General features: G+C 61.3%; 2 protein-coding genes and 1 long non-coding RNA gene across 5 annotated transcripts; 1 reads left to right on the forward strand and 2 right to left on the reverse strand.

Annotated features, from left to right (window-relative positions):
- Window positions 1–408: 408 nt before the first annotated feature.
- Window positions 409–7,641, reverse strand: C1QTNF6 (C1q and TNF related 6). The gene is made up of 3 exons (XM_027070826.2): window positions 7,426–7,641; window positions 4,507–4,765; window positions 409–2,119 (listed from the first exon to the last, which is right to left on the reverse strand). The coding sequence occupies exons 2-3, from the start codon at window positions 4,757–4,759 to the stop codon at window positions 1,572–1,574; spliced, it is 801 nt and encodes a 266-aa protein (XP_026926627.1). The 5' UTR covers window positions 4,760–4,765; window positions 7,426–7,641; the 3' UTR covers window positions 409–1,571.
- On the forward strand, window positions 5,720–25,179 carry LOC128316495 (uncharacterized). The gene is made up of 3 exons (XR_008300503.1): window positions 5,720–7,210; window positions 14,157–14,325; window positions 24,989–25,179. It is a non-coding gene; the product is annotated as an uncharacterized LOC128316495 (long non-coding RNA).
- On the reverse strand, window positions 14,759–23,791 carry SSTR3 (somatostatin receptor 3). 3 transcript variants are annotated; one of them, XM_053226759.1, is made up of 2 exons: window positions 22,841–23,053; window positions 14,759–18,243 (listed from the first exon to the last, which is right to left on the reverse strand). In XM_053226759.1, exon 2 carries the CDS (start codon window positions 18,196–18,198, stop codon window positions 16,951–16,953), a length of 1,248 nt encoding a protein of 415 aa, XP_053082734.1. In that variant the 5' UTR covers window positions 18,199–18,243; window positions 22,841–23,053; the 3' UTR covers window positions 14,759–16,950. The 3 variants fall into 3 exon arrangements, with proteins under 3 accessions (XP_053082734.1, XP_026926625.1, XP_026926624.1); XM_027070824.2 differs by lacking the exon at window positions 22,841–23,053 and adding an exon at window positions 19,906–22,815; XM_027070823.2 differs by lacking the exon at window positions 22,841–23,053 and adding an exon at window positions 23,210–23,791 and having other exon boundaries at window positions 14,760–18,243.
- Window positions 25,180–26,622: the final 1,443 nt, after the last annotated feature.

The raw sequence follows: 26,622 nt of genomic DNA on the forward strand, positions 1-26,622 counted from the left end.
ACCCCCTGCCTGGGTGGGCCACCGGGCTGGGCTAGGCTGAGTCCGGGGGGCCGTTCCTCCTGCACAGCTCGTTCTCGCACACAGTACCCAGGAAGCCATCTCACACAGCAACAGGGAGGCCCAGGGGTGCAGGATGTCCCGTCGAGTCTGTGAGGGGAGCCTGCGCAGGTTACGTCAACTGTAACTATATTTACGTGAGTGGCCACCCTGTGCTAGCTTGGCCGCCCCCGGGCGCCCTGGCAGATGAGTGACAGAGGGGGCCGGTGTCTTGGTGGGTGGGAAGCACATGGAGAGGAGCCCTGGGCTGCCTCCGTCTCTCGAGCCTTCCCCGGGGGGCACCGGCAGCACCGGGACGGGCTGCCCTCCCAAGGTGGGCAGAGGAAGCCGAGCGGAAAGAACCAGCCCGCATTGCCAAAGAGACACACGAACTTTAATCACTCTGGACAAGCAGGGCAGGGGCGGAAGTCAGGCTGGGGGGGTGGTTGGGAGAGCGCCAGCCTCGATGGCACCTGCTCAGGTCCCGCTGCCAGCCCCCAGCCACGTAGCCATGGGTCCGTTGGCTATGAGTGAGCACCAGAAACCACCACTGGGGCCACCTCTGCCCCGGGGTCTGTGTAAGCACCAATGGGCGGAGGCCATCTCCCTCTGGAGAGAGGTTCAGGCCACCCGGGATGGGGGGAGGGGAAGGCTGGACGCGGCCATGCCGGCCCACCCTGGGAGGGGGAGAAAGGACAGAAGGCCTGATGTCCCCTTACTTGACCTTGGCCTCTCCCGGTGCCTGTCTTGGCTTCATGGCTCAGAGGAGCCTCCCCCTGATTGACCCGGAATATTGGCCGCTTCAGTTCCCTAGACCTGCTGAGGGGTCCAAAGCCCGGCCCACTCCCCGGTGGCATGTGTAAAGGCGGCATCGGGCCAGAGGAGGCGCTGCTGGGCAGGAGACGCCCACCAGGGCTTTAGCACCTTAACCAAGCCTGGAAAGCCAGGGACGCTGGGCTGGCGAGAGAGGCCAAGGAGGGTCAGCGAGCACCTGGGAGCCAGGCACCTTCGGGAGGGTGGGCTGGGAGGGGCAAGAGAACAGAGGAGGGGGAGCCCCAGAGGGATGCGAGAATGGGAGGATGTTGGGAAGAGAATGTTCTGGAGGCTTCCAGAATGTTCCGAAAGTAGAAGCGTGTGAAAGTTTTAGAATCTGGTGGCTCAAGCGGGGTCCACAGCCCAGCCCCATCAGCACCACCCAGGAACGTCTTAGAAATGCAGAATCACGGGCCCCCTCCAGAATCCGAATTGGAATCTGCATTTTGGCACAGCCCCCAAAGTCATTCAGATGCACGTTCAAGTCCGGGACGTGCCGGTTTAAAAGGCTGGGAAAATTCTAGAACGTTTAGGTCAGAGGGCTTCTTAAGATAGGTCCAAGAGAGGAGAGAAAGGGGTGATGGAGGGGAGAAAAGAAGAGGAAGACCATCCAGAACGCCAGGTCCCGGGGGCCCACTTTACGGAGGTGCAAACTGAGGCCTCCCAGGGGACCGCCCTGCCCCCAGCCCACCCCCCGGCCGGAGCGGCCCCCGCTGGAGGCGCTAGTCCTCCTCAGGCTTGATGAGGTGGCCACTGAAGGTGATGTAGGTGTCGACATCGTCGCTGTAGACGGCGTTCTCCCGCTCGCGCTTGAAAAGCCGCACCCAGACGCGGTCCCCGGGCCCCAGGGCCAGCATCACGCTCTGACTCTGCATGATGCTGCGGTCACTGGGCTGCGCGTACAGGATGACGGCCGCCTCCTCGTTGTGCACGATGTGCACGTATGTCTCCTTGAAGTTCCAGCTGTGCACGTTGAGGCTGAAGAAGTAGAGGCCGTGCAGGGGGGCGACAAAGTGGCCGGCGGCCAGGTCGAAGTGGCCGTCCGGGTTCACGAAGACGGTGTCAAAGAGCAGCGGCTGGAACCCCTCGCTGCTGTGCAGGGCCGTCTTGCGGCCCACGGAAAAGGCGGAGAAGCGTGTCCGGCACGGGCCCCCGGGGCTGCCCGCCTGCCCCTTGGTGCCCTTGGTGCCCTGCGGGCCGCGCTCCCCCCGGGGACCCTCCCTGCCCAGCTTCCCGGGGGTGCCCAGCAGGCCTCGGTCCCCTTTGTCACCTGTGGGGACAAGAAGGGGAAAGTCAGGGCAGGCGCCCAGGCCTGCGCCAAGGGAGTCCCTCCGTGGGTTTGCGGAAGACGCGAGAAGGAGGCCAGAGCGGGAGCCAGCGTTTACAGAGCCCCTTGGTGCATGCCAGCCCTCACCTCCCTGAATGCCCGTCTAAGGAAGATACCATGACCGTCTCCGGTCCCAGGAAGGTTGAGGGAGTCACCCAGGGTCACACAGCTCAGGGGAAGCAGGTAACGCAAGACTCAGGAGGGTCTGTCTTCCGCCTGCCTGTTCCCCTCCCCCCTACAGCGAAGGCGTGGTGTGGCCCCTGGGAGGCCAGGCCCAAACCCCCAGCCAGACTGCAGTGGAGACGTGGGCTACGTGCAGGATGCGCTTTGCTTTTCTGACCCAGAGAAGGAACCCAAGAAAAGTACCTCTGCTTCCCCGAAGGGAAAAGCCCTGGGTAGGAGCCAGGCGGCCCTGGGTGGGGATTATGTCCCACCGGGGCGTTTCCCGGTCAGGGTCTTGGTTGCCTTGTCTATATCTTAAGAAGGATCACGTCCACCTTGCAGGGGTGCTCCTGGGCCCTCAACAAAATGTCCTAGGGGACAGTGTGCCACAGCCCACACTCGCAAGGTGGGATGGCCCACCCAGCGAGGCTCAGCCCGTCCCTGCCTGCCCTGGGGTCCGGCAGCGTCTAACCTGGTCCTCGGGCACGCACGCCTCTGCCCAGCCTTTGTTCCAGGCCGACCCTGAACTCAGGAGACGCAGGTGACCGCCTGTGTCTCCAGGTACCTGACCCCACATATTTGATGATCGCACCATCAGCCCCTCCCCTTTGAGAGACCCACAGGGCCCTGTGGTTTCCCAAGGTCTCCTAGGACCGTGGCCACACTCGTGGGAAGAGGGGAGGAGGGCCCAGCCCCTGGGAGGAGAGGCCTGGAGAGAAGCAGGGACAAAGGGGTCCACAGCGCTCTGGCTCCACGGCCTCCACAGAGAACGGTCTCATCACGTGCCCAGCACTTTACAGTTTATGGAGCACCTCTTTGCCCCGAGGGAGGAGGGGGTGAAGGGTGGTTTTAGGAGGGGGTCTCCTTCTCCGTTTTACAAGTGAGGCAGCAAGCCAGGGAGGGAGAGCCGAGCCTGACCCACAGGCAGAGGTGCCCAGCAGCCGGGGCTGGGACCCGGGAGCCCTGACGCCAGCCAGGAGCCTTGCACCGCGGCCAAGGGTCCACCCCCGCCCCCCCCCCCCCCCCCGCAACTAAGTCTGGCCCGGGCGTGTCCTCCTCGACTCAGGGTTTTCAGAGGGCCACGTGGAGGAAGGGAGGCATCCTCACCCGTGAGATCTCAGGGCCGGAGGGTCTCAGAGGCCAGCCGAGCCCTGGCCCTCCGGAGACCTCGGGCCAGACCCTGGCTCTGCTCCTGACAGCTGTGTGCTCCTAGCACAGATCCTCCCCTCTCGGGGGCTCAGTTTCCCCATCTGCAAAGTGGGGGGGGGGAGGAATGACAAAGTTCCGAGCTCTTGGGGTGGTTGTCAGCGCAGGCAGAGGTGACGGGGGTCTAGGGCCTGGCCCCAGCCCAGCTGCCCGCGGCCCCCAGCAGCAGAAGCCTCTTCCTGATTTTAGAGGACAGGGAGCCAGCTCTGACCTGGACAGCCCCAGGGGCTGCCCACGGGTGTCCCTGCTCCCACCCTGGTCCCCTGCTGGCTATTCGCCGTGCAACACTAGAGGGATCCATTTGAAACCCAAGTGGGATCAGCTCCCTCTGCTTGAGCCCCCCCCTGCTCCCCATCTCACTCAGAGGGGAAACCCAAGTCTGATCGGGTCCTTGCTTCGCCTCCAACTTCAGCTCCTCCTTTTGTCCCCTACCCCTGAAACACACCAGACCCACTCCTGCCCCAAGGCCTTTGCACCTGCTGTTCACCTTGGACCACTCTTCCCCGGATATCTACATGGCTTCTCCCTCACCTTCTCATTGAAACTACACTGACCACCCCCATTTAATATGCAACCTCCCCCCCCTTTACCTGCACTCCTGATGCCCCTTGCCCTGCTCTACTCACCACTGCCATAGCATTTTTCACCATCCAACGTTCTGTCTGCCTAACGCGGTAGTATATTTATTGCTTACTGTCTGCCTCCCCAACTAGAATGGGAGCTCCGTGGCAGTGGGCTTCTCTGTCTGGTTTGTTCACGCTCCGTCCTCAGAATCCAGAACAGTGCTGGCACATAGCAGGTGCTCAATAAACGTGCGAATGAAAGAAAGGGTCTCGGACAGCCTTCCGTCCTGGTGTTTCCTGCTCCCTCCACCTCACTGACCCCAGCCCGGGAAGAGACCCCCCAGGCCCTCCCCATCCCCAAGCGGACCCGTCTAGCCTGAGCCACCTGTGGGCACTCACCCTTCAGGATGGTGATGTTAATGTAGGGCCTGACCTCAGGCAGCACATACGGGAGGGCAGATGGAGAGGCTGAGGACACATCTGCTTCGTCGGCGGGGGTCAGGGAGTCCTCAGGGTCACAGCACCGGCGACAGTACCCAGGGGGACCGGAGGCCACAGCTTCCCCAGAGGTGGGCTCCTGGGTGGGGACCCCAAGCACCAAGAGAGGGAACAGAAGCACCGTGCAGAGGAGGCCCAGGGCAGCTATCCCCATGGCGACCTGGAGCAAGGAAGGAGGGGCAGAGACTCTATTTAACTTAACATCTACACCGCGCCGATGCCCGGCCTGGAGGCCGCCCGCTCAGCGTCCGCCCACCTGACATAACTCGGGGAGGGAGCGATCGTGCCCCCACTTAACGGATGAGAAGACTGAGACCCACACAGAGAAGCAACTTCTCCAAGGTCACGAAGAGACTGGCGGCGATGCACGGCCCGCAGGCCGAGGCCCCAGAAACCCAGGGCCTGGGACGGAAACCCCTCTAGGGAGCCACAGGCCAGGAACAGACAAGGGTCCCTGGAGGCCTCTGCTGAGGAGGGTGAGGAAGATGTCCCAGCCACCCAAGAGTCATCACCCGTGAAATGCTGTTTCTAACCCCCCCCCGACCCGCCTCCCCAGGGCTTGTTTTCTTGTCACCCACTCCTCCATGTCCGGGGAGCACATGCCCCCGGCAGCACGAGGAAGGTCGGTGGACCCTTGGGACAAACATAAAAGATTCTGCAGGCTTGTTCCCCGGGAGGGGGGACGCGTGGCTGAGCCCACGGTCTGGCACAGGGGCTCCGTGGTCCGGCCAAAGGGGCCAGGAAAGTTCATTTACTCTAGCAGCCAGGCAGCGACATCCGTCAGAGAAAATGCACGTGGCTGTGCCCCATGATGCTGCCCTTGTACCTTTGAGATACAATTGCCTGGGTGCCAAGCAAAAGGAGGTGACTCTCTGGCCGGACGCATTAGAGACAAATACAGAGAAGATGTCATTTTGGGAAGAATGCGGCACTGAGGGCGCGTGGCTTGGCAAGGGCTGGCGTCAGCCCATCTTCCCTCTCAGCACCTTTGCACCGTCAACAACCCGCGCGACCTCACACAGAAGCCCTGCAGGGAGGGCTCCGGAGTTAATTCATTGGACGGCGGTTGCGTCAGTCATCACAGATCTGCCAATCCGCTGCCAAGGGGGTAAATTGGAATTAAGGAGCAGGCTGAGGAGGTCCGGAAAATTCAAAAGGCTCAGAGAAGCCCAAGGGGCTATGAAGACGGTCTCTGGCCTTGGCCAAGAGGCGATCCAGGGTTCCAGGAGAGGGGCAGGAAGTGGCCGGGACAGCAGACACCGGGGACAGGCGGGTGGGCAGGAAGCCAGGCAGAGAGCCTTTGAGGTGATAGCGGTGTTTGGGGGCTGGCACCTTATCGCAGGATCAGAAACTCAGCTCTTGAAACCAGATTGGCTTTGACACTTCTGGCGTTTCTTTGTTTATTTCCTCTTCGTTCTACTTTAACATTTAGTACGATTCAAAAATATTTTTTTGTGTGGTTAATACGTGCAGAGAAGGTAAAATTATTATTTTTAAATGCTACTCTGTCTCCACTGAGCACTGAGGTAAGAGAGAGGTTTTAAAAGAGCAGTTCTGGGGGCTGGGGGGCAGCAGTGAGTGGGGGGGGGGGCAGGCAGTCCCCGGAGACACCACCCCTCTCCTTAGAGGTGACCATTCCCAAGCTCCACCTGCTCTGGCTGCCTGGTTCTGCTCAATCAGGCAGATCAGTTTCTCAGAGATCAGCCTAATCTCTGTCCAAGATTATCACCCTCATCTTGTATTTGTAAATGTCACATCCCAGTGATTTTTGAGAAGAGCAAAAACCCCCTCTTTTTCCCCCCACCCCGGTCATAGAGAGAGACGTGACTTTCTGGGGACAGGAGAGGCCTCGGGGTTGGACCTGAGATCCCGGGAGAGTTTACAAGTTGTGTGACCTCCGGGCTAGCGGCTTAACCTCTCTGGGCTTCCCACTCCTTGACACGTAAAAGCAGAAGAAACCACCACCCGCCTCCCAGGTTGTTTGGAAGGATCCAAAGGCAGGGAAAGTGCCTGACTTGTAAAGGACTCTGACAAAGAGAAGGAAAAGAAGACAGCAGAGGGAAGACCGTTAATAACATTGCAATAACACCCAACGGTGACTATGCTAATCGCGGTGAGCACTGAGTAATGTACAGAATTGCCAAATGACTGGGATGTAGTCATCTACGCCTGAAACTGACACTGCATGTCAATTACCCTTCCATAATAAGCAAATAAAATAAAACAACGTGTTCCTTCTGCAACCGACAAGACGTCTTCCCAGGGCCTGCACAGGACGGGACGAGCAGAGTCTCTCCCAGAGGACTGGCACGATCAGGGATCTTTCTGTGGGCCCCGGGCCAGCCGGGAGTCAAAAGCTCGGAGACACAGAGAACTGTAACCTGGGAAGCAGGAAGCAGGAAGCAAGGCAGCCTTGAACTAGAGTAATAATAACCACAGCCGTGATCATTGACTGGCCCTGGGGGAGGGTGCCTGGCAGGGATCAAGGGTGAGGGACCGTGTTGTGGTTGGGGGGGGCGGGGGTGATCGGGGGTCCCTGCTGCCTCCACTCAGGAGCTGGGAGCTCTCTGGGGAAGGAGGGAGCAGGGCCTGCAGAGTTGAGCCGGTGAGTGTCCAGGCAGGGGCAGCCCTTCTGGGGGTGAGGGGTGCTGAGATCTCAGTCAGCCGGAGAATGAGCGAGAGAGGCTGGCCAGGGTCAGAGGGAGACAGCAGAACCCAAGACGTGCCTAGGAAGACAGGGGGGGAGGAAGGGAATTCTGGGCTCTGACCCCAGCCCCCTGGGCCCTGCTGGAGGGAATTAGAGGACCTTTCATCACTCACCCTGTGTCCAGCGGCCTCCACAGCGGCTCACAGACCCCCAGCCTCTGGGCAGCCTCTGGCTCCTTGGCCCATGTCTGCCTCTTGCTGGCCCGGACCCCCAGGCCAAGCAAGCAAGCAAGCTGAAGAGGGAGGGATGAAGGGAGGGAGGGAGGCGGAGGGAAGGCGGAGGGAGCGGGCTGAGCTGGCTTCCCACTTCCCCTCCTCCCCGCCTGCTCCTCTCCAGCTTCTGGGATCCGCGTGGAGATAAAGGGAGCCTAGGGAGCTGGGGATTTCCTTCGCTTAAATCTTTGGCGATCCAGTGGGGTCTGGTTTGATTCAGAGGCCCGATAGAGCTGGAGCCGGAAGGGGCCTGAGTGAGGCCCCCTGATGTGCAGGCTGGAAAATCAAGGCCAGGGAAGGGACGGGGCAGGAGGCACCCCCCCCCAAGTTGCTCAGGAAGGGGGAGACAGCGCTAGAATCTGGGGTGGGCCTGGGCTTGGTGGGGGAGGGGGCTGCGGAATATTTGCAAAGGCCGTAGCCTCTGGGGTCAGAGAACCCGCCAAAGGCAGGCTCAGATGTCCCTCACCCTCCAGCACCCTCTGATTCTGCATTTGTTGAGGACTTACTGCCTGGGCTGGACCTCATCTTTGCAGGGCGAACATCTAAAGGTGTTCCCATTTGTTATCTCAGCAACCCCCCCCACCCCCCCGCCAGCCTTGGGCTTTCCCAGGGTCACAAGGCAAATGAAGAACCAGAACCCCACAGAAAGGAAGGGCTCCCCACCCCACTAGAGTCCCGTGAACACGCCTGGGCATCGCTGAGGGGCAAAGGCCGTCGTTCAGTGTCTGTGCCCTGGGAAGACGGAGGTGGTGACATTACTGCCCTCGGGAGGCACAGAAATGTAGAGACCCAAGGGTGATCGGATTTCAGTCTGGGGCTTCGGACCCCAAACCCCAGGCTCTGCTCAGCTGGGCAAGGTTGGAGGAGAGGATAGCCCCGGGGCTGTGTGTCCTTGACCGCCTCTCCTCTCTGGGCCTCCGTTTTTCTATCAGCTTGGGGCCTAATCAAACAGCAGAATATCAGGCCTGGGAGGACTCTTCGAGGTGACCTAACTCGATGACTTAATCTGACCAGCAGGGACTCTGTGACCCAGAAAAAACCCAGGGCTTTGGCTCAAGGTCACAGCCAAACTGGAGTCCAAGCTGGAATGAGGGTCAGACTCACCCAGCTTCTAGCCTTGTGCTGCTTTCACCTCCCAAGCCCACGTGGAGCCCCCCCCCCCACCCCGCCAGGCCTATTTCGGGGTCCAAGGGGGCCCCATAGGAAGCAGACTGAAGGACTATGGCCGCTGAGAAAACTCCAAGTCCACGTTGGCCATGCCCTCTCCGTGGCCCTGCCCCAGGCAGCATTCCCAGGGCACTGAGCCAAGGCTACAGAGGGAGGGAGCCAAGGGGAGCCACCCTCCCCACCCTCCCCGAGCTGCTGCCACCAGAGAAGGGCTGAGTCAGCAGCACCAGAGGGGGAGACAGCTCCTGGCTGTCTCTGAGCCCTCTGGCTTAGGAAAGGGGGAAGGGAAGGGAAGACGGACCGACGGGATGGGAAGCTCAGCTCGGGAACACAGGAATAGTTTATCCTCTCGTGTGCCCGCACTGTACTCCGTGCAGCCCCCTGCCAAAGGCTGCTCATCCCCTTTAACAGATGAGAAGGTCGGGGCGAGGAAAGGGACTGGGCTTGCCAGGTTCTAAGGCCGGCTCCTTTGGCCCCCAGCCAGGCCGATGCCCCAGAAAAAAAAAGCCCCTCTTTTATTCTGTCCAGAACAGCTGGAGGCAGGGCAGACAAGACAGCAAGACTCAGATGTATTATACTTCAATATTTTTCCTCTCGCTCTCTCCCACTGTGCCTAAAATGCCTTCATCGATGCAGCATCCCCGGGTCTCCCAGCCATTTGGAGGATCTCCCCAGCTGGCCAGATAGCTTAGAGACAGAGTTCCAGCTCTGGGGCAGAGAAAAGTGTTAGGTCTCCACTCCTCCTAGCTGCGTGACCTTGGGCACACTTCCCTACATCTGAGCCCGGGAGTCCCTGAGCCAGAGGGACACGACGAGGCCGGGGGCGTCTGAACAGCTTGTGGGACACCCAGTGGGGTACCCTGTGTGGGCCACCCATCAGTGCTTCTCCACGGTTACACCGCGAATATGGCAAGGGCATGAGCCCATTCTCATGCACACCCGAGTCAGAAGCCCTGGGACCCAAGAGACCGCACCCAAGAGAAGCTGGCTTGGGATACCTCTCGTCACTCTGCGACAACCCCCATCAGCAAGGGTGTAACCCCAAGGCAGAAAGCCAAAACCTTCGCCGCCAAGGCCAGAAACCCAGGGCAGAGCTGTGTGTTCCCCAACCACCCTCTTCTCCCCCTGCTTACAAAAGATGGCTTTTATTCCCTACCTGGCTCTGTCCTAAGGGCTTTTTTTACGCATATTAACTCATCGAATCCCTCGGCAAATCTCTGAGTATTATCCCCATTTTACAGATGAGGAAAAGGAGGCACAGACTCACTCTCAGAACCAAGCTCCTAGCCACGCCTAGGTTATTGCCCAGGATTGGGAACAGGTATAAAAATAGTGACATTCGGTCAGTGCTTACAAAGCGCCAGGAACCGTCCTGTAATTTAAAAAATAAGATGTGTGCCTCTCAAAAATGACATAGAAGAGAAGACACGAGTCCTGGAGTCAGCTTTGCAAATTGCGAATGACAAGTCACCGATCTGACCGCTCAAGGTCAGTAACCAATTAAGAAACTAAACAAAGGAAACCGGGAGCCCCGCCTGCCGGGCAGGGCCGGGGCGCCGGGTAGCTTGTGTGTGTCCCATCCCACCCGCGGCTTGTGACGCTCCCCACGCGTCCCGCCCCCTTCTTCAGGAGATAATGGGGTAGAGGAGGGGATGAGGAAGATGAAGGGCCCACTGCGACGCGCTAAGGGGTGGCCCTGGAGCCCATGAACTTTTCCCAAACCCCATTCTCCACAAAGTGGACGGAGGGTCCAAGGGGACCCTCCCTCTCCCCAGCAGTTCGTCCAGCTTCCCCCCCTGCGCGGAGACCCCCAGACTTGGTTGTACCGAGCCCTTCCACTGGCTGGTCCTGGGGGAACGTCCACCTCTGGACTCAGTTTCCGTCCTGGACTCGCTGATCCCAAGGGTGTTAATCCGAGTTGGGCGCGTTTAATCCCATTTCAACCGAAGGGGAAACTGAACGCCCAAGAGGCCCAGCGAAGGAAAGGGCCCGCAGGTCTCAGGACGCCTGCCCGTCGCCCGCCCCCCTGCCCCGCCACCCAAGAACCCCGTTCGTTAACTGTTAGAGGGGGGAACTGAGGCTAAAGGAAACAGGTGCAGCAACGGTTCCCTCCCCACGGGGCGGCTGGCGGCAGAACCGGGATGAGGAGCCCGCCAAGGCCCGTGGGAGGGAATCCAGCAGCCAACCTTGGCCTCCTCTGGGTAGAAGTGGGGGTGGGGGCGACTCCCCGACCCAGGCCTCGAGCACTGGGAAAAGTCTGCCAGCGGCCGCGGGCACGCTCGCGGCACCCTCGGCACGGCCCAGGGCTCGGCCAAACCGGGCCCCACCGCGCCACCGCCGACCGGCTGCGGAGCCTCGGGGCCACTCTGCAGCGGCCTCGGGGCCTCCACCCGGGAAGCCCAACCCCAGGCGGCAGAGAGGAGCCACGGCGGCGCCAGGGAGGGGACTTGGCAGTCTAGGGCCCAGAGGCGTCGAGCGGGCGCGAGCCAGGCCGGACATAGCCGACTCTCGCCGACCGCTGCCGAGGACAACCGAGCAAGAGCCGAGTCCGGCCGGGCCTTAGCGGGTGCGGCCGAACACAGCCGAGTCTGAAAAAGCGGGTCCGAGCCGAAGAGAGCCGAGTCCAGCCGAGCGGAGCCGCGACCAGGCGGAGGTGCCGCGGCGCCCCCTGCCGGACACAGCGCACAGCGCTGGCCTGGGCCGGAGCCCGTGGCGCAGCCCTCGGGTCCTGCGACAGTCCTGTGAGATGAGGGTAGGAGCCCGTTTTATGGATGAGGACACCGAGGCTCGAAGCCAGCCCGGAGTCCCGCAGCGCTAAGACGTGGTGGCCGCTGGGGTCGGAGCCCGATGGTGTGGCTGACCGCTCAGCTGACTGCCACCCGCATGAACAGGCATTGACGGTTCGCTTTGTTCTCTGTGTAACCGCTGCCATTTGATGGCCCGAGAGGAGAAACCCGCCCTGTCTGAGGAGCAGAGGGAAGGCGACGACCCCTCCTTACAGATGGAGAAACCGGGTCTGGGCTGTGTTGACCAAGTGCGGCAGCCGGCCACCAGTTCCCGTGTGCAAATATTGACACATTTTCTGGCAATTAAAGCAGACAGCAGGCCCGAGAGGCCGCATCCCACCCTGGGCCTCTTCCCCCCTCCCCCCATCCTCCCCCCTCCTGCTGTCCTCCCCCCTCCGCCATCCTCCCCACTCCCCCCCACCCTCCCCACTCCATCGTCCTACCCACTCCCCCCCATCCTCCCCACTCCCCTCCAGTCCTCCCCACTCCCCCCCATCCTCCCCACTCCCCGCAGGTCCTCCCCACTCCCCCTGGTCCCCCCCAACTCCCCTCCCCCAGTCCTCCCCACTCCCTTTCGTCCTCCCCACCCCTCTTCAGTCCTCCCCACTCCCCCCCCCACCCACCCCCGGTAGCAAGCCGACCATAGAGGACACGGGCTCCTGGCTGCCTCCTGACCGTGTTCCCGGGGTTGTGTGACCCAGGACTATGTTCCCGGGATGTGTGAACCGGGAGGTGTCCGGAACCCTGGAGATGCCAGGTGTGGCCTGGGCATTTTCTTTGAGCCTGTGAAAAAGTGAGGGCTGGCTTTGCCCTCCACGCGCGCGCGCACACACGTGCACAAGTGCGTCCCCTTCACTCACCGTTGTGTGCACACCACCGTGACCTGCCAGCCAGGCCTGTGCTGAGGCCGCAGGGCTCACAGGAGGGGGGGCTGAGCCTCTAGGAGGCGACGGAGGTCTGTGGGGCCCGGGCTGGCCTCGGGTCTTCCCTGAGGGCATCACCTGACTACCCAGGGGCCACCCGCGGCCTCAGGGCCCTCTCTCCACCGCCAGCGCCAACGTTGCTCCTGCCACCCTGTCCTCCGTTTTCACAATTGTTAAAAACTAGAGACACTGGACTGGGGGACTGGGGACTCAGAAAACAGGGCTCTTGGTCCCTGCTTCCGGAGCTGTGACCCTGCGCAAGTCGCATGAGCATCCCAGGCCTCACCGTCCTCAGCTGGGAATGGGTATCGGAGTCCTTCTGGGTACCTGGGCCTCCTTCCCTGCGCCATCGACTCCAGGTTCCTCTTTCGGCTCAGCTGGGCCCTAACGCCTCCCGGGGAGAAGACATCCACCCTCCACCGGCAGAGGGACTCTTGCTTCTGTTAAAGCACTTCCCATGTCAACACAGCACCTAACGCATCAGGCACGAGTCTAAACTGTGTACAAATATTAACTCATTTAAACCTCCTAACGGTAGAGAAATCTGCCCTCCCTCCCCCGATCTCAGAGCGGAGGAAACAGAGGCACAGGAAGGTTAAGTTAAGCGGTTCAGGGCCCAACAGCTAGGGAAGGGAGGAGCCGGGACTCGAACCCAGGCAGCTCCAGAGTCCGCGTGCTTAAGAACTGGCTTCTTTCTCTCTCATCTCTGCTGTGACTTCCTTTGCTCCTGAAAGACGGACCTTGCACTTCTCTGCCTTCAGCCTTTTGCAGCTGACAGTTGCCTAATAAACGCTCACTGAATGAAAGAGCGAACAGGTCGGTGCCACGGTTCCACACACACACACACACACACACACACACACACACACACGCCCGCGGAGATCCCGGAGAAGAAGGACGATTATCTCTGTCTCGCAGGTGGGGATCTGTTAGCCCGTGCGCTGAGGCTGCCGTAACCGAGGGCCCCAAGCTAGCTGGCTTCCAACAGAAATTAATTTTCTCCCGGTTCGGGAGTCTGGAAGTCTGAAATCAAAGAGTCAGGATGGTTGTTTCCTTCTGAGGGCTCTGAGGGCCTCTCACCCAGCTCTGGCAGCGGGCTGGCAACCTTTGCTATTCCGTGGCTTGTAGAAGCATCACCGGGCATTCTTCCTGTGCCCCTGTCCGTCCATTGGGGGGAGGGGCCGCCCCCCACCCCGGCCTGACCTCATCTTAACTCCTTGCATCTGAAAGGAACTTACTTCCAAATAAGGTCGCATCCAGAGGCCCTGTCTGACACCACTTCTGTCCCTCAGTTGGGCCTGACCCCCCCCTTCCACCTCTCTTCCTTTTATTCCCTGCAGCTCTCCAGCCTCAGGGCCTTAGCACACCAGGTTCCCTCTGCTCCAGGCTCAGCCCCCACCGACGGCCGGCCCCGCCCCCCCCACGCTCCCCCCTCCCCCTCCCCCACCAGGTAGTGATTCGTGCGTTTCCGTGGTTCTGACAAAGAGCACGGAGACTGTGCGTCTTCCTCCCCCGTGCCTTCAGGCCAGCCTGCCAGCGGTGTCACTGAGAACGTCACCAGGGCCCGCCGGTGACACGGGGCACTGCAAGGCGTTTGCAGGACTTCGACCTCGCGCTACTCCGGGGAATGCCCCTCACACCCCAGCCTGGGGTTCTTGCCACCTTTAGAGTATTTCCTTCTGTGTTTAGAGTCCTGTGGAGCCCAGCTGTCACCTCCCCATGGGACAGTGACCTCCATCTTCCCCACCCCTTGTAGGCGAGGACACCTGCAGCCTTGGGCCCTCGGCTCCCCCTACTCCAGGCCCTGCAGACTCCCAGATCCTCACCGCCGATGCCGATGCCAATGCCGATGCATGAAGTCCGGGTCCAGAGCCTGGTGACCATGGGCTGTTGCCTGGCAACCGCCTCTGAGAGAGAAGTTGAAGGTAAGGCCCTGGCTCTGAGCAACTTGACCGCCTGGAGAGGAAGAATCAGGCAGGGAGGGTCATCACCACTCTTTCCTTCCTGCTCAGGCTCACAACCCCAGGTCTCTCCTCACCCTGTGGCCCCCGCCTTTCCAATAACCCACAGATTCCAGGCCCAAACCCCTACACAAGCTCCTTCCAGCCCCCCCCCCCGCCCCAGCCCTCCCCACATTTATTCAGGGTCCCTTCATGGCACAAATGCAAAAGAGGCTAGAGTCCCGGTGTGAAAATTGCCCCCCTGCAGCTTGGGAAATGGGATCTCCCTATTCGTTCATTTATTCCAAGTATTCATATGTACGCGACCCCGGGAACACAGCCCATGCCCGGAGAGACACGGCTGGTGTGGCACACACACACGCACACACACACGCACACACACATACACCCATCCACGCACACCAGTCTAGACGCACAGCACCTGGCAGAGGAATTGGCCCAGGTCACGGCTCTTGTCGGGGGTCACTGTCTTTATTGACAAGAACTAGGGGGAGGAGCTGCACAGGATTTCCCTAAAGGGCCTTCCAGCTGCCCTTGGAGAACAGGCACACCTGTCCCAGGGCTCAGGAAGGCGGGGCCGGCCAGGGAATGCCGAGATGCCGGGCCCTTCTTCCCTCAGACCCCCAGATCCTCATCACGGGAATCCCAGACTGGGGGCCGGGGCTCCAGCGCCAACACGTGTACGAAGTCTGTTTCGGTGACCTCCTGAGGGGGCCGCGTTCCCCAAGCCCTCCCTGTCTTTGGCCTCTGACTCTCCGGAGCCTTCCTCCTGTCTTGGGCCCCGCAGTATTCTTACCTCCGAGAGCCAGAGCCAGAGAAGCTGCTGGCGGAAGGAGCAGGTGTCGGCCAAGCCTGGCATGGCATGGGCGTCGTTTCCACTTTATAACGTGACGCACCCACCCCCACCCCCACCCGTCGCGGTGTGCTTGGCGGCTTGCCCAGCATGACTCATTTTCTTCCCCAGATCTGAGCAGGTAGGCAAGCCGGGACAACCTCCGTTTTATGCTGGAGACACTGAGGCCCAGAGAGGTCAAGGCTAGGCAGGATCCTGAGGTGGGTTGGAGACCTAGGTCTCCCCAAATTGTGGTTTCACGTACTTTCCCTGAGGAGCTCCCTGCCCTCCGCGGGGGGTGGGGGAGGGAGGATTGAGGGATTTAGCCTGAGTACCACCCTCCCCAGGGCCAGCCTCACTGTGGCTCTAAATGGTTATCTCTGGAGAGAGAGTCCTTGCATGGCAGCCCCTCCCTGTGGTCCCTGTCCAGGCCCCGCTGGCTTGTCTTCCCTGGGCCTCCTCAAACTGTAGCCCCAGAGAATGAGGGGCTTCCATCAAGACACGGCCCCTTCTAACCAGCACAGACAGGCCCTCCGGGCAGCCAGCGCTGTGCCTTCCAGACCATTTGCTTTCCCGTCCTCACTGCATCGTTTTCTTGAGATTGATCAGGCCGGGCATCCACAGCCTGCCTTCGGGGACGCTGCACCTGAGCCCGGCCCAGAGGGGCCAAGGATCGCTCCAAGATCACGGAGCAGATCTGTCCTCCACCCACCTCCTCCTCCTTCCCTCCCTTCTCTCTCCTCCTCTCCCTCCTTCTCTCCACCACGCTGTTGAGACGCTGTGCTTCCCTGCCAGTCTGCCTGGCCCGGATCCTGCCTTGGTCTCCGCGAGGGGAGGAACGCCAGGGGGTAGCTGCTAAGGGGAGGCTCCTGGAGCCCACAGACGCCCAGAGACACCCCCACTCCAGCCACGGGACGCAGAGTGAGCCGCTTTGGGGATTGGTCAGCTGCCCTCAACGGGAGCTGAGCCAGGCTTTAGGTGGCCTAAATGTATGCAGTGTGGGGTCCGTCTTTATGAAAAAGAATACAAAATTACAAGTACAAAATAAGATACAGGGCCTTGGAAGGGCCCAAGGGGTAAGGGGCCCCGAAGGTGAACTGCCTGACTGTCCTGCAAAATCCCGGACAATTCTGTCCAGGAGCACGGGAGCCCCAGTGCTGGCCGCCCGGGGCCGAGAGGGCCTGGAGGTTCCTGGGTTGTTCAGCAAGGGAGGCCTGAGGCCCAGAGAGAAGAGCCCGCCCAGGCCTTGCAGCGAGTGGGGGAGAGCTGATGTGGGGCCTAAGCAGTGTGTACCCCTCCCTGCACTGGGTAAGACTTTCTTCTATTTGGGGTCCCAGGCCCTCTCCTGGGAGCCTGACTCTGAGCCCCGGGCGATCCAGACCTCGGTCCGTCCCTCCGAGGGCCAAGATCCGGGCCCATCTGCCAGGATGCTCTGTCTTTGAGGGGGAAGGCCGGTGCGCAGCTCTCTGGGCCCCACGCAGGCAGGTCGGCCCGCGGCAATGCCCCTCCGGACTTCTCGTCCGGCAGAGCCGGGCCAGGCTCAGTCCTCCCATCCCTGAGTCACAGAAGAGAACACGAGGTGCAGGGAAGGAAAGTGACCTACGCGAGGGTCACACCGTGAGTCTCAGCAGCCACAGGATGGGAGCCCAGGCCTCCACACATCCCGTCACGGGGCCCCGGGCACCGTGGGTGGCCCGCCCGCGGCGTCCCCACAGCTTCTGCCCCGTGCTTGGACCACGCTGGCCTCCCGCGGGCCCCTACAGACAGCTGGCGCGCAGTGCGCCCGGCTTGCCCCCGGCTGCGGGCTCTCGGGGCAGGAACTGCCTCTGCTTGCTGGCCGTGCCGCTGGGCGGCCGCTCCTGCCCGCCGGTGCCGGGCCGTGCGATGAGGCTGACCCGGCCGTTCATCTCCTTCCCCCGCCCCCGCCCCCCTGCCGCCTCCTCGCCCTCTTCCTCCCCAGTCTTCTCCGGAGGCCCGGCAGAAGGCTCCTGACTGCGCACGCGGCGGGAAGGCCGCAGCAGGACCCTGCGGAAGCCCTGCTTGAAGCGGTAGGAGAGGAAGCCGTAGAGGATGGGGTTGGCACAGCTGTTGGCATAGGGCAGCGCCACCACCAGGAAATAGAGGCCGAAGAAGGCGGGCTCCTCGGGCAGCGGGCGCACCACGTTGACGATGTTGAGCACGTAGAAGGGCATCCAGCAGAGGACGAAGAGCGCCACGACGGCCACCACCATGCGCGTGACCCTGCGCTCCGAGTGCCGCCGCCGCTGGCACGAGGGCGCCCGCACCCGCCGCCCGGCCGAGCGCACCTTGACCACGATGAGCAGGTAGCAGAGGCAGATGACCAGCAGCGGCCCGAAGAAGCCGAGCGCGGCCGTGTAGATGATGAAGCCCGCGCGCCAGGCGGCCGCCGGCTCGGGCCACTGCATGTGGCAGGTGCTCATGCCGTGGGGCACACCCGAGAAGACCACCACGGGCAGCACCACCACGGCCGAGGCCACCCAGACGGCCACGCTCACCGTGCGGGCCACGGGCGCCGTGCGCCAGCGGGCGGAGCAGGCGGGACGGACCACGGCGAGGTAGCGATCCACGCTCATGACCGTGAGGCAGAAGATGCTGGTGAACTGGTTGATGGCGTCCACGGCCATGACCAGGCGGCACATGAGGGAGCCGAAGGGCCAGTAGGACAGGGCGTTCTGGGCCGCCAGGAAGGGCAGCCCCAGCATGAAGAGCTCGTCGGCCAGCGCCAGGTTGAGGATGTAGACGTTGGTGACCGACGGGCTGGCCGTGTGCCGCAGGACCACGTAGATGACCAGCGAGTTGCCCAGCAGGCCCACCACGCACACCACCAGGTAGACCAGAGGGATCAGGACACCGCTGACGGCCAGCCCCGCCACGCTCGGGGCCGCGGACACGTTCCCGAGGGCGACATCCGGGGGCCAGGCCGAGGAGGCGTTCCCAGGCTCCCAGGCGGTGGGGGCCGATGAAGGAAAACCAGGGGTGTCCATGGCCGAGGAGGCGGGGGTGGCGGCAGTCAGCGGGCAGCTATTGGCCTGGAGGGGGAAGGACACGGCCGGGTCACGATGGGTGATGGTGGTCCCTCCACCGCCCCTCCCCCCCGTCACTCCGAACTTGGAGACGCCAAGAGCGCCCACCCGGCCAGAGCCGGACAGGCCCCAGCCATTTTACTCTGCACGGGCCGCCAAGGCATCCCCGCTTGTCAGACGAGGACACTGAGTCTCAGAGAGGTGACGTCTGTCACATGGCCAGGGTGTGGCCGGGGACGCGGGCTTGCCTGGCTGCAAAGGGCAGGGGGCCTGCGCTGGCCTGTGCCTCGCAGGGTCCCCTTCCCCTTGGCACCCGTGCCCCTGTGGGTCCTCCACAGGTGTCTAACGGAGGAGTGAACGGATCAGTCCACTGGCCCATGACAACACAGGCCCTTCCTTCTAGACCAGAGTTTATCGGCCGTCTTTGACGCCAGCCTATTTTACATTGTGACTCAGCGAGGTCATACTGTTTCAGAAAGCAACACTTGCCCTTTCTACACAGGATGCCTCGGCTGGCAGAAGCCCAAGCCCAAGGGCATCACCCCCTGCGATAGACCGAACGTGTCCCCCTCTCCCAAATTCACGTGTTGAAACCCTCACCCCCCAGTAACGGTCTTAGGAGGCGTGGCCTTTGGGGCGTGAGTAGGTCTTCGGGGTGGAGCCCTCATGAATGGGGTCTGGGCCATAAAAGACCCCAGAGGGCCCCTCACTCCTTCTGCCCTGTGAGGACACGGCAAGGAGAGGACTAACCACGAACCAGGAAGCAGGTGTCGCCAGACACGGAATCAGCCAGCACTTTGATCTTGCTTTTCCAGCCTCCAGAACTGGGAGAAGTAAATGTGGTTCGTAAGCCCGTCGTAGTCTGTTATAGCAGCCAGAATGGACCGAGACAGCCACCCACAGGTCTCAGCCCTCACATTGGAAAAACAGTGCTGGGGGGGGGGGGGTGCGCCTGGGTGGCTCTGTCGGTTGAGCGTCCGACAGTCGGCTCAGGTCATGATCTCGCGGTTCGTGAGTTCGAGCCCCGCGTCGGGCTCTGTGCCAGCAGCTCGGAGCCCGGAGCCTGCTTCGGATTCTGTGCCCCCCTCTCTCTCTCTCTCTGCCTTTCTCTCTCTCTCCCTGTCTCTCTCCAAAATAAATAAACATTAAACAAAATGAAAAAAAAAAAAAACGGTGCTGCGTATCCCGGGTCTTTAACCTTGAACCTGGGTCTCTCTATGAACTTCAGAGGATCCGTGAGCCCCCCAAAACTCTGGCAAAAGTTCATGCGTCTATGTCTTGTCTGGGCAGAGCCCAGAGCTTGTATCAGATTCCTCAGATTCTGAATGGAGTTAGGAACCACAGGCACAGTGATGTCCCCTGTCCTGGAACCAGAGTGCTCGGGGGCCCCCCCAAGCCTAGCCCGTCCCGCTGTGCTCCCACAGAGGCCCTGCCTGGGATGGCCAGCTGTGAACCTGGACAGGGGGGTGGGCGTGTGGGGCCCCTCCTCCCCACATGGTGAGAAATTCACACCGGAAAGGAGGTACAAGAACAGCCACACTTCTCTGCACCGGTGGGGCAGGTTTCCCAGGGAAGAGAAGGTTCCAGACGGGTCCTGAATCATGAATGAGAGTCTGCCCAGCGACACGGTGGGCACCATGCAGCATGCCCGTTCACTAAGGTTAGTACCTTTCTTATCGTGCCTCCCGTGTGTTGCAAGGAGCTAGACGCTTCCCGGCTTCCACGCTAGACTGACTCTCCCTAAGTATGGAGACCCTCTCACTCCGCTTTGAAGCGTCTCCTCGTCCCTCGTACAGCACAGGCTCTGCATCGGTGTTGGAGGCATCGGATGAATCAGAGGAACCCGGGGTGGACAATTCTTAATGCAAAGGGGGTGGGAATTGCCGACAGTGGAAATTCAAGACCCGCTAGGAAAGGCCACCCACCTCGGAACTTGCTAGCCTACCTCTGGCTCTCAGGAGGCCCAGGTGGAGGCCAAGGCTCCCCACCCCTTCTTCCTGATGACCTCCCCCCACCATCCCTTGGCTCCTGCCTGTCCCTACAGAAAACCCTGAGAGAGAAGGAAAGCCTCTGATATCCCCCTTCTGACCCAACACTGTGCCCGGATCCTTCCAGTGCCACCTGCATTGCCCTATCTGGACACTATTTTTAAGATGCAAAGCTTCTGGGGGCGCCTGGGTGGCTCAGTCGGTTGAGCGTCCGACTTCGGCTCCGGCCATGATCCGACGGTTCGTGAATTCGAACCCTGCGTTGGGCTCTGTGCGGACGGCTCGGAGTCTGGAGCCTGCTTCTGGCTCTGTGTCTCCCTCTCTCTCTGCCCTTCCCCCACTCGCGCTCTCTCTCTCTCTCTCTCTCTCTCTCTCTCTCAAAAATAAATAAACATTAAAAAAAAAAGATGCAAAACTTCTGGAAAAGGGAAGCACCCTAACTAGGAACAAACGTCTCGGTTTCTAAAGTCTCTCTGAGCACCAGGCCGGGCACTGCCTAGAATAGCAAAGAACCCCTTGACCTTGGTTGCTCCTGATGATGCCCCAGGCTGGTTGGGCTCAGAGCACCCCCCCCTGCTCCTCCAACCCCAGGGGGTGCCCCATCATCACCCCGGGACCCCATCAGCTATCCTGACTCTGGGACGGCGGCATTAAGGGAGGGGCTATCTGAACACGGGGCTCATAGGATCCTAACAGCTCTTCCGGCTCGTTGTCACTGACCCCAGCTGCCAGGTTCCAGGCGAAGCTAGTGAAATGCAGCATCCTAGGGGTCTGATGGGGGAAGGACGAGTGTTGTCCCCACCATTGGACACGTTAGCCCCGGTCACACAGCTAAGAAGGGGCAGACCTGGGAGGACCCTTAAGATCATCCTCCCCCCCCACCCCCAACACACACACGCACGCGTGTCCATTTCACAGGCTGGCAGACTGAGGCTGGGCCTTGGGGAGGCACCCAGCCTGCATCCCACTCTCCCACCAACCTATTTAGAGCTTCCCTCGCTGTTCTTCGGGCTCTTGAACTCTTAGGATCGTGGGCTCAAACCCCTGGAATCGTAAGATCCTAAAACCAGAATTTTAGATTCTTAGGCCTGAGTTGTAGAGTCACAGATTTTTAGATTCTGCGTCCTTGAGTCCGAATGTCAGAATTCCTGAATGCCAGAATCGGCCCTTGTTCAACCTGGAAACGTGGAATCTGAGACCTTGGAGTTCTGGCTTCCTCAGCCCCGGAGCCCTGCGTCACCCATCCATCCACCTTGCTGCCCTGCGCACATTCTCTTTACAGCATCCCCACGGGACAGCCAATCACAGCCCGGGGCTGCAGGAGGCAGGAAAGCGCCAGGCTCCTGAGACAGCCTGGGAGCTGGGCAAACTTAATTTCCAGGCTGCAGGGACAGATGCCCCCAGGGAAGCCTGGAGGTGAGCCCTGAGGACACCCCCCTCCCACCTCTTTCTTGGGCACGTGCACACACACACACACACACACACACACACACGCACACACGGGCGCGCGCGACCGGCCAGGCCCTGTCTTTGTACCCGGGGGTGCAATAGCCCCTCCCAGAGCCCCTGCCCTCCCTGGAAGACTCCCTGCCTCCACCCCCCATCTGGGCCCATCTTCCCTGTCAAAGTTTAAGAGGCTGGATGCCAGGAGCCGCAAAATTACAGCTTTCTGCCCCTACAATTTAGGCGCCTCCTTTTCTTTAAGGAGCTGGGATCCTGTGCATGATCTGGTTCATCCTCAGGGAGGAGGGACTTTCCTCCCTGTCTGGTTTATCTTTGGCACAAGCTCGCCTGAAAGCCGGGGGCGGACTCCTCACAGGACTGCTCTGGGAGGGCGGGGACAGAGGCCCAGAGAGGGCGAGGGGCTGCTCCGAGCCACACAGCAATTCAGGAGAGCCCCTCAGAGATGCCAGATACCCCCATCACCTTCCATTCGCCTGCCCCCATCCGCTTACCCGCAGGCTCTGGGTCGCAGGGACCTTGAGTTATTTGTTTCTTCAGCCCCAGCCCCTGACACAGCACCGAGCGCCGGGAAACGTGAACAGACCGAGCAGTTGAGCAGCCAGAGCTCCGAGCAAAGTGGGGGCATTGCTCCTGGGCACAGACCCACATCGTGAAATCCTCAACAAGCCCAGGAGGGAGGATTTTTAAAGGGGAGCACGTTGAGGCTCAGAGAAGGTCAGTAATTTGCACAAGTTCGCCTAGCTGGTGAGCGGAAGACAGGAATTAAAACCCAGTTTGGTCTACTCCTAAATCACCAGTGCCTTCTGGCCCTGCTGGCTTCCCTGAAGGCCCCGGGCTGAGAGGAACCAAGAGCCAGGACGGCCTTGAATGCCGCAGGCTGATGCCCTTGGCCGACTGCCTTCTGCCCGCCCTCTGCAACACTGGGCCTTCCCCCAAAAGACCCGGACTGTGCTGATCACTGCCGACTCACTCACTCATCCCATTCCAGGCCCGGGGCCCGACCCCCAGGAACACGCCCCGCAGGCCCGGGGTTGGGGGCTTGGTCTCTGCCACAGAATGATGGCACCAGGCTACTGTGTGAACTTGGGCAGGTCACTGCCTAGCTCCGGGCCTCAGTTTCCTCCCGTTCAAATGAAGACAGGTAGACATACCTCCCGGGCTTGTTGTAAAGATTAAATGGGAGCGTGCCGTGAGCACAGCGCCCGGCGTGGAGGGGGAGCTCAGAGAAGCTGGCACGTGAGCCAAGGAGGCCAACCGACATGATGCATCTGCTTTCTTCCAGCTCTGACACTCTGCTGTTGTGTGATCCCAGTATTCTAGAACCATGGCACGAGAGTCCGAGATTAACCTGCCCCCACCCTCTGCAGCCCACCAGGAGGGCACAGGAAGGCCTCCTTCCTCCCTGGGCCTTCCCACCGTCTCCCAGCCCCCAGCCCCCAGCCTCTCAAGTTCACCCTGGGCAGAGGGTGGGCCCCGGCACCCCACCCTCTGGGACCCCACCCATGCCCCAGCCTCCTTACCTGCCCATGGGGTGAGGGCTCCCCTGCTTGCCGCCAGGCTGGTTATCATCCTGCTGCCCCCCTCCCTGCCCAGTCCCCAAGCTCCCAGAGCACCCTTGGCTGGGGTCCCCACGCGGTGCCCACTTCTACAGGGCTTACGGCCCGATCCCCCTCCTAGGCCCGCGGCGGCCACAGCTGCCCACAGAGCCTCTCCCATCTGGTCTGCGGCCCTGACTTCCCACGGGTGCCTTGTGCGTCACCCCCCCCCATCTCCAGGACACGTCCTGGAGGAGGGGGCGGGTAGGGGCACAGAGGGGGTTCTGCGGGCGGGAGCGCAGGGTGGGGGTGGACGGAGAAGCAAAGGGGAGCAGGGACTGTGGGAAGCCAATAGGAATAGAGGGGAAAGGGGGGTCGGTCGGAGGTGGAGAGAGAGGGAGAGGGAGAAGACAGTGAGTGGGTGGAAAGCCAGAATGAGGGAGAGTGATGTGAAATGCGTGGCAGGGAGGAGAGAAGGGGCGAGAGGAGATGCGGAGAGAGGCAGGGATGGAGAGCAAGGAAGGAGGAAGGAGAAGGAGTGGGTGGCAGGCAGAGTGACAGAGAAGGATTGTGCCACAGATGGTGACACGGAGAGCCGGGGAAGGCGGGGGCAGGAGTGCGGGGTGCGGGAGGGGCCGGAGAGCAGGTGCAGGAGAGGGGAGGGGCGGCAGGTTAGGAAAGGAGGCTGGGGCGGCGGTGGGGGGGGCACAGACCCTGTTACCGGGGAGATGGGGCCACCCACGCTGGCCTTGGCTCCCGCAGAGGGGAGGAGAGAGGCGCGTGGTGCCCAGGGGAGCTGGACGTCCCCCAGGCCACTGTGGCACATGTCCCCCCAGGGACGACAGCTGGTTCCCGATCCCAGGCAGGTGAGGGGTTGGGCAGTGCTGCGAGGGCTGGCAGCGCGAGGGAGCACTGTGGTGGGAGTCCACCGTCCTGGCCACCGGCTGGACACCAGCCAGAGGAAAGCCAGGTGGGGGCAGCCGTCCTGAGACCGACTGAGTCCGGAGGGCCCAGGGCAGGCTGACGGGGTTAAAGAATACATATTTCAGGCTTTGGGGGGGGGGGGGTCAAGGGCAAAATCAAAGCTATTATGCAGGAGAAAACAAATGCCCACGCCGGCTTCTGGAGCCCCCGGCCCCCTGAGGCTGTCCTTGCACTTGCCGTGGGTCCTGGGCAAGCCCCTCCTTCCAGCCTCAGCCTCTCGTCTGTCTGGCCAAGTTCCTGAGGAGTAGGTGGGCTCTAGGAAGCTCCCGGAGGTGAGGAAGGGGTCTCCCTGCCCTGCTCAGGGCCCTCGCCTGGCTTCTCATCACCCCCAGAATTAAGCCCACCCTCCGGAGCCCTCCAGACTTTACACCGCCCTAGTCTTTCCTCCCCCTGCCTCCTCCCTCCGGCTCTTCCTCTGCCGATTTCCTGCCTGCCTGTGCTCCAGACACACCCAGTCTCATCCATTCATTCATTCATTCATTCACTCATTCATTGGCTCTGACCAGCGAGCTCAGAAGGCCTCTGTGAGACAGTGAGAGGGATACAGCACCATCTAGGGAAGAAGCCTCCAGTGGGGAGCAGGGCCCTGCCGGGGTGCTCAGGTGGAGACAAGCTTGTGCGTTCGGGTGACCAGGAGGAGAGCGGGGTGGCTGGAGAGGAGGGAGGCAGGGGGAGGCCTCCGAGGCCAGACCACGCAGGGCCTCGGCTCAGTCTGGGTGGCTTGGGGGCTTCACAGGTGGGAGCAGAGGAGTCTCTTGACCTAATTTATGTTCTTCAAAGGCTCACCAGTCAGGCACCGGTGACGGCGCTGGTTTTCCTCAGGGCCTTTGCACAGGCTGTGCCCGCACCCCACCCGTACGTGTGAGACGAAGTCCTCCCGGAGCCTTCCCTGGCCTGGATCGGTGAGGCCTCTCCTCTAGGCTTCCCGGAGACCCCAGCCTCACCGTGTCCCCAGGCCTGGAAGCGCCTAGCACGCAGTAAGTGTTTGCCACATGTTTACCGAAGACAAGAAGATAGATGGAGGGCGAGCGGGCGGTGGGGGTGGGGGTGGAGGATGGGAGACTATAATCTGCTGGAGGGCGAGTGGTGGTGACGGGTCCCAGGCGCCAGGCTGCGGGCAGGGGTGGCCTCAGTGGGACACCGAGGGGCCTTCCCCGAGCAGCAGTGACCCAGGGATCCCGGACCAGCCTCTCCCTCTGCGGGGAGGGCAGAGCAAAAAGAGGAAGTGCAACTCCACACCCGCGAGCTCTGGGAAGCTAGGGATGCTGTGTCGGAGCCGTGAGGTGGCCCCACCTTGCCTGGCACGGAGGTCCTGGGACATGAGAGCCTCTAGCCTCAGGCCCCCATCTGGTCCCTCGGTGCTGTCATGCCCGCCTGGAATCCTGGCAGGGCTGCCCCGAGCGCCTGCCGAAAGAGGACAATGCTATGTGTCCCCCGTCAGACCCTGACCTCCTCAGAACCAGGGCCGTGTCTCCACCCTCAGACTAGAGGGCTCCCTGAGACCAGGGGCTGTGCCTCTACCATCAGACCGGTGGTTTTCCAGAGAGGCTGGGGCCCAGGCTCCTCCCATTCCTGGCAGCCAGGAGCGTGCTGCCCCCTCCCTCCTCTCCCCCACAATGCCAACGCCAGAGCTGACCACAGTGTAGGGTGGAGGCCTCGGCTACTGACGCTGAGGTCCGTCCTTCAAACAAGATGAAGTGAGCCAAAATACCTCCCCCGCCTGGCCCCTGGGGCTGTCACGAGAGTGTGGACACCTATAAAGTGGCTCATCAGCCCTGCTGTTTGCTGCTGGGGTTGAATCTCAGCTTCTGTACTCACCGGCTGTGTGACCTCGGATACGTGACTTAGCCTCTCTGAGCCTCAGCCCCTCATCTTCAACACCTGCGGCGCTGGGTTGCCGCGACGATAGAATGCGTCAATGCCTGTACACATCCGCAGGTCCCAGGGACACCGAGAAGCTACACGTAGCGTGAGCCTCCCCTGTCCTCATCTGCGGCGGGGGCAGATGGGCCGGCAGCCTGGCTCTCTTTCTGCAGCGCTGAGGCCTTCAGTCTGAACCCCGTGCGGGCCCCAAGCCCTTTGCACAGGCTGTTCCCTGTCGCTCTCTTAATCCTTCAGCAGGTTGGGGTACCAGCCACCCTGAAGCCTTCCCATTCTCTGACGCTCCCTCTTCTGGCTTCTCTTTTATCCATCAGGCAATTATTTGGTCTTTTTTTTTTTTTTTTTTGTCAAAGCACTGCTTGCCGGTAAATTTTACAAACCAAAGTGATGAAAAGGACTTATAACAGCAGAAAACAGCAGTCCTCCCACAGCCCTGCCCCCACCCTTATGCCAGAGGCAATTTCTAGCTCTTTCTCCTTGTATTTGCCTCCGTCTTGCTAATTATCAGGTTTCTTTTTCCATCTTTTGAGCCT

This window comes from Acinonyx jubatus, chromosome B4 (assembly GCF_027475565.1).
Source record: "Acinonyx jubatus isolate Ajub_Pintada_27869175 chromosome B4, VMU_Ajub_asm_v1.0, whole genome shotgun sequence".
In the NCBI taxonomy this organism is placed as follows: Eukaryota; Metazoa; Chordata; class Mammalia; order Carnivora; family Felidae; genus Acinonyx; species Acinonyx jubatus.